A 7,500-nucleotide genomic window follows, 5' to 3' on the forward strand; every position below is an offset into this window, starting at 1 on the left:
TCTGTCTGTCTGCCTGCCCTTCCATACAGTATGTCTGTCTGCGGGTCTGTCTGTCTGTCTGTCTATCTTTTAAGCATTTGCTTTTTGACTCTGTGTTTGATGTTTCACTGTTTGTCTGCCTTCCTGTCTGCCTGTGTGCGTGTGTCTGTCTGTCATACAGCTAGAAAGAAAGAAACACCTCACCTCATTTTCATAAGGTGTCACACAATGAGAATGTGTCAGTAAATCAATTCCGACAAACATGTCAAATGAACCTTATAACTCTAAGGGGATGATATATAGTTATTGAATATGTTATATTTAGTATATTTATATTTAAGATATTTATTATATGTATATTTCATATATTTATTATCATTATTATTATGATTATTAATATATTCATTATCATTATTATTATGATTATTATTCATTATATATTAAACATCTGCCTTCCATCAGTATGAATTCAATATCTGTCTGCTGTGCTACAACAGGCCTGTTCCTCCCCAAGACTTCTTCCCTTCATGTAGTTTTCATAAGTCATCGTTGGTAACGACTCTTCCATGTAAACATGACCTGTCTGTTTCTCTCTGTCTCTCTCTCTGTTACTCTCTCCATCTGTCTGTTTCTGTCTGTCTCTCTCTGTTTCTCTCTTTGTCTTTCTGTCTGTCTGTCTGTCTGTCTGTCTGTCTGTCTGTCTGTCTGTCTGTCTGTATCACAGGTGATCGACACCTTGTCCATTCTGTCCCATTCCTACGTTGCAATTCAGGCTGGCTACAGGTGAGTGTCAGTGCACACACACACACACACACACACACACACACACACACACACACACACAAAAGCACACACACACACACACACTGTCACACACACACACACACACACACACACACATACACTGTCACACACACTGTCACACACACTGTCACACACACACACACACACACATACACACACTGTCATCCATACATCCACACACACACACGCACACACACAGTCAGAATACCAGACTAATTACCATTTACGAAACAACATCAGACCTCCATATCACTCGTCCTGTTCCCCTCCCTATATCTCACTCACCATCTGCCCTCCAGCTGCCGACCGAAGAGGGGGTTGATCTGAAAGGTCGCATGTTTTGGGGGGAACCCCATCGAGGGTACGAAAGGGAAACCCCACGAAACTTCTGCTGCATTTGATACTCCTCAGCTGCCTTCATGGCTCAGTGTATATTTAATCCGGAATCACACAGAATGGGGCGAGCAAATAAACATGTACACTGTAGTTAACGGCGTTACGTGTTATATGCGTGCGGTGTGCAGAGCAGAGCAGAGCAGTCGGCAGTGGTGAGACATGTGGTGAGAGTGAATGCTGGACAGCCCTGGCCCAATTTAACCTGCACACACGTACAGGACAGGCACACGCAAACACACACATGCACACACACACACACACACACACACACGTGTATGCGTACACATACGCATACATACACACACACACACACACACACACGTACACATACACACACACGTACGTACATATACACAACACACACACACACACACACACACACACACACACACACACGTACACATACACACACACGTACACATACACACACACATACGTATACACACACACACACACACACACACACACACACAATGATGATATGATATATCACTCATATTGGCAATATTGACACTTGCTGTTTTAAGCACTCTCTCTCTCTCTCTCTCTCTCTCTCTACATCTCTACATCTCTCTCTCTCTCACTCTCTCTCTCTCTCTCCATCTCTCTCTGTCTTTAGGCCATTCCCTGATGAAGACTGTGTTGGCGATGACGATATCTACAGTGGCCTGTCAGATCAGATCGAGTGAGTTAAGATTTTACATGTAATGCCATACGGAATATGGAGGACTTTAACATTTGACCTCCTTCTCCATCTCTTTATTTGCTTTCTATCTATGTACAGTATCTATTTATCTACAGTATCTATCTATCTATATCTATCTATCAATCTATCTATATCTTTTCTTCTGTTGACAGACATTGTGATAGTTTAAAGAAATCAAAGGCTTTTTGAGCACTGTAAAACACCAGTTGGTCAGAGCTGTGTACCACTGTACATCTTTGTATATTCTAACGTTCCTGCCTGTCAGGCAAATATTGATATACTGGACAGACTTTGGCAACTACTGTAGTTATGGCAGCTAGTTCAATACATTTGCATGTAATGACACAAGCGATGAAATGAAGCCAATTTGTTTTATGGGGGTAGAACTATTCAGCAGGGAACCAGCATAGTGCATTTTGACCAATATGACATTAGCCATTGGAAACGTAAATAAAGAAAACAGCAAGCATTTGTGCAAAATCAATTGCATGGATAGCTGGGTGAACCCTGCCTGAACGTCCGGGGGAATTTGAATTTTGCCCGGCAGCTCAGGCTGGAAACCAGCAGATCTATCTCCTCTGTTTACTGCCAGAACCTTTGGCTCCAATCAGAAACTAGCTCATCCAAAAGACGCTTACCGGATCATTGGTCTGATTGGTTGAAGGACTATCCAAGCGTACGGAGTCATTTTGAACTATGCTCATTGATCACGCCTCTTGTGCAGGAGAAACGAAGCGCAGCCTCCCAATACTAATGTTCAATCTTAAAAGATTGCCATTTGCATGGATGCACTAAAGCATGGCTATTTGTTCAAAATGGGGAGAAACTGCTTCGGTGATGTGCACAAGTGATATGATGATATGGAGTTTGAACAAACAGTTTTGAAAATTACAATTCTGATCTGAGTAATGTGCCAAAGCAACTGAGAAAAACTGTACAGTTGAGTTACAGCATCTTGGTCATCCTCGTTAGTTAAATTAATTAATTGTGTAGTGGAGTTATCTTGGTCATGCTCGTTAGTTATATTAGTTTGTGTAGTGGAGTTATCTTGGTCATGCTCGTTAGTTATATTAGTTTGTGTAGTGGAGTTATCTTGGTCATGCTCGTTAGTTATATTAGTTTGTGTAGTTGAGTTATCTTGGTCATGCTCGTTAGTTATATTAGTTTGTGTAGTGGAGTTATCTTGGTCATGCTCGTTAGTTATATTAGTTTGTGTAGTTGAGTTATCTTGGTCATGCGCGTTAGTTATTAGTTTGTGTAGTTAAATTCTTGCTCTTTTTCCCCCATTCAATGAATAATAAATGAATAAATTAATTATGTATATTGGGCTAATTCAGCCCTGCATGCATTGTTTGGTATGGTCCTCTGTACATTGCGGTACAGTCTTACAGACCTCTGCATGCAAGGTTGCAACAGTGTCTATCCTATGTCTCAAATCCATTGTGCATCCACTGCTGTATATTGGTTCAATAACTCTATGGAAGCTTTTGAGCCAGATTTGAATGGGTATGTCTAATTAGATGGGACTGCAGATGTAAACTAACTCTGGTGCAATGCGTTACATTTTCAGATGTATGTATTAATTGCACATTGTCCCGTACAAATGAAATTTAATTAAAAAAAAAAAAAAAAAAAAATAGATTTGTTGATGGACAAGGAAAAGCTAGTCTTGCTTTCTCTGTCAAGTCATTCACTACCAACTTAAAATGGCATTTGAGGAATATGTAGGCTAATGTTTACAGTTTTTCTCGGTTGCTCTGACCTGCTTAAAGATATTGGGATCCACTTTGTCTTCATGACATGAACACCTTTTTGCACAGCAGAAGTCGTCTCTTGCAAATGTGTTGTGTGCACATATTTCTCACACCCTTTTGCAAAACAGTTAACACAGATGTTATGCAAAGACCCCCAACTCTATTGTTTCCCCTCTGCTACAGTTTTGCTAACTCACAAAAATTACTTAAGTGAACTAAAATGTATATAGCATAATTATTAAGACTGACATACAGAGAGCAAAACCTCTTCTCAAGTCTCCAAATGTCTAAACACACACATATTCTGCTTTACACACGTTTTGCAAAGTGGCACTTTTTAAATGCACTGAACACAGTTCTCTGCATAAGACCCCATAAGACCCCACCAAAAAAACATGTGGTACCCATGCGGAACCCATGTGGTACCCATGCAGAACCATGCGGGACCCATGTGGTACCCATGCAGAACCCATGTGGCACCATGCGGGACCCATGTGGTACCCATGCAGAACCCATGTGGCACCACGCGGGACCCATGTGGTACCCATGCAGAACCCATGTGGCACCACGCGGGACCCATGTGGTACCCATGCAGAACCCACGTAGAATTTAAGGCTGGGGTCCAGATGGGTCCAGTGTATGTAACCCAGTCGGAGCCCAAATACAACCCACTGTAATCCTCCATGGAGCCCAAATAAAACCCACTGTAATCCTGCATGGAGCCCATGTGGGCAAATTACATGGGGCCACTTTGGAACCCGCGGACGGACAGGCCCAAATTGGGGATTGGGGACTGCGTTTAAGCAATTGGAAAAAGTTGTGAACAAAAGGAAAACATCTTTTCACAGGTGCCAGAGATTCCTTGCATACTGTAAGTCTGAATCTCTGATACACCTGTGTGAAACTCCTTTGCACAGTTCTTCAATCAGCAGTCATTCATTATCCATACGAGATGCCATGACTGGTCTGTGTTGCTATTTGGAAGTTTAGATCTAAGGGTACATGTAGATAAAGTACAGTGTTGCCTATTTGGCAAACAAAACAGTACAACAGGTGTTTACTGGAGGTCTATTTTGATGAAAAGTTTTAGCTCAATGAAATGTGTCTTGTCTAGGTGCTTACTGTCAAGGACAGTTACTTCTTGGGAAGAATTAGTTATTTTTTTCTCATTTTAGTCATTTTGTCTTTTCTCAGTTTTTTTTCTGATACCAAAGAAGACATGGAACAGACATAGTAAAAATGCTCATCTTGAGAACTATATCTTGCATGTTGTTGTCCAGTGTGTAATGATTGATAGAAAACACAGTGATTTAACGACAGGATGTGTTGTTTGAAGGCAAAATTTACTTTTGCTGCATGTCTTAAGTGTTTTGGAGAAAGTAACAGGATTTGCAAGCAAAATGTGTCATTTTGGCCAGAGTGCTTTTGTTCAGGTTAACTTGATGTCAGAGTTGACACAAGCATCAAAGTGATCGAGAAAAACTGTAATGTTTTGCTTTCTCGATTGTATTTGTACCAAGACCATGGATTTCTTTCCATGACATTTCTAGATTTACCATTTTTTTCTGGATTCTCTCTCTTCTTTCTCTCTCTCTCTCTCTCGCTCTTTCTCTCTCTATTCTCTTTGTTTTTCCCTCTGCTGTGACTGAGGTTTTGGTTTGGAGATCACACTGATGTAACCCAGTGCAAATTTGTGCTATGAGAGTTAACCCCCGTCTCTCTCTCTACACTCCCTCTTTATTTCTCTCTCTCTCTCCATTCTCTCTCTCTCTTTCCCTCTGTTGTGACTGAGGTTTTGGTTTGGAGATCACACTGATGTAACCCAGTGACATTTTATATTTAACCCCCTCTCTATTCTCTATTCTATATTCTCCATCTCTCTCTCTCTCTCTCTCTCTCTCTCTCCCTTTGTTGTGATTGAGGTTTTGGTTTGGAGATCATACTGATGTAACCCAGTGCAAATTTGTCCTATGAGATTTAAACCCTCTCTCTTTCTCTCTCTCTCCCTCCCTTTCTCTCTCTCTTTCTCTCTCCCTCCCTCTCTCTCTCTCTCCCTCCCTCTCCCTCTCTCAGTGACACTGTGGAGGAGGATGATGACCTGTACGACTGTGTGGAGGATGAGGCAGAGGAGGGGGACGAGATCTACGAGGACCTCATGAGGACAGAGGAGCCGCCAGAGGTGGGCACACACACACACACACACGCATGCATGCACGCACGCACGCACGCACGCACGCACGCGCGCACACACACACACACACACACACACACACACACACACACACACACACACACACACACATACAGACACACACACACACACACACACACACACACACACACACACACACACACACAGACACACACACACACACAGGCACACACACACACACACACACACACACACACACACACACACACACACACACACACACACATACAGACACACACACACACACACACACACACACACACACACACACACACACAGACACACACACACACACACACACAGGCACACACACACACACACACACATTCATGTCCACAAATAGAGTACATATGTATGCACACCTCTCCCTCCCACATCACCCCATCCACCCCAGACTAGACTATTACAGACCAAGTGGATATGAACCAGACATGATCACATAGATTAACAAAAGACAGACCACAGACCACAAAGATAACATCCAGGCACTACAGGCATTTAAAACCAGATCATGTAGATGAAATCAAGCCAGATCAGACCAAACCCAATAATAATAATAATAATAATGATAAAAAACCTGTCTCCACACATCAGTCCAGAAAAAAGATCATAACTGTTGATGTTAAGATATTGCATTGGCTGTAGCATTTTTACCTATTACATGCCAGTAATTTCCTGTGCATTGTGTATAAGCTGCAGGACAGTGTTTTGTACAAGTTAAAATAAACGAAACCGTATTGTAATGCCATATTAACTGCCTCCATGTATTAACCTGATAGCTGAAGAAATGCTGGAAAATCAATGTGTGAGCCGTGGCTAATAGTTGGGAAATTACGATACTTTCATTTCATCATATGGTCTACCACATACTGGTATTGAGCTGATTTTACTCAGCACTTCTTATGTGACGTAACTTGTGTCCTTAAAGGATAGTTCTTCTCTCCTTTTTTTGGCCTACACTGTCTATACTTCAGTCTTTGGTGGCTATTTGATTCTGATTTTTTTTAAGTTACGCTTTCCCCCAAAAGTTCAGATATAGTCCATTCCTGGTCCTCTCATTCTCAGCTGATCCTTATCAGCTTGGCGAAGACAAGACAAGAGTGATACAGACCCAGCTAACTGTGTTGTGGTCTCGTCACTGGTGACATGCACTCGTTTACAAGAAACAGACAGAAATAGCCCCAGCCCAGGCCAGGCCAGGCGTCACCTGCTGCACCAGCCCCGCTGGTGTTGGATACATGTTGACACGTCTGTGTTACTGCACTGCGCAGTGTAACGATTTTGGGTCAAACAGATAAATAGACACAAAAAAGGCTCAAGGTCTCAAAGAGTAATGAGATTTAAAAAGAAATGAGAAAAAGGCTGAGAAAGGCTCAAGGCCTCAAAGAGTAATGACATGAAAAATGACATGAAAAATGAGAAAAAACACACACACAGGACACATACTGAGGTGGCCGTGTTTTAAAGAGACTGGCTAGTTAGAGACACATGTATACACACACATACACGCACACACACACACACACACACACACACACACACACACACACACACACACACACACACACACACACACACACACACACACACACACACACACACACACACACACACTGAGGTGGCCGTGTTTTAAAGAGACTGGCTAGTTA

General features: G+C 42.1%; 2 protein-coding genes across 3 annotated transcripts in view; both read left to right on the forward strand.

The window, feature by feature from the left end:
- LOC134086228 (NACHT, LRR and PYD domains-containing protein 12-like) overlaps nucleotides 1-7,500 on the forward strand; it is a gene marked incomplete in the record, with an annotated part of 983,201 nt that overhangs the window by 586,649 nt on the left and 389,052 nt on the right.
- Nucleotides 1-7,500, forward strand: part of LOC134086423 (proto-oncogene vav-like) — a 38,955-nt gene that overhangs the window by 7,991 nt on the left and 23,464 nt on the right. For both annotated transcript variants that reach the window (XM_062540028.1, XM_062540027.1), the window contains exons 4-6: nucleotides 704-762; nucleotides 1,799-1,864; nucleotides 5,713-5,818. In XM_062540028.1, the coding sequence (XP_062396012.1) occupies nucleotides 704-762; nucleotides 1,799-1,864; nucleotides 5,713-5,818 (231 nt within the window). The remainder of the gene's footprint in view (nucleotides 1-703; nucleotides 763-1,798; nucleotides 1,865-5,712; nucleotides 5,819-7,500) is intronic.

This window comes from Sardina pilchardus, chromosome 1, assembly GCF_963854185.1.
Source record: "Sardina pilchardus chromosome 1, fSarPil1.1, whole genome shotgun sequence".
NCBI classification, from domain to species: Eukaryota; Metazoa; Chordata; class Actinopteri; order Clupeiformes; family Clupeidae; genus Sardina; species Sardina pilchardus.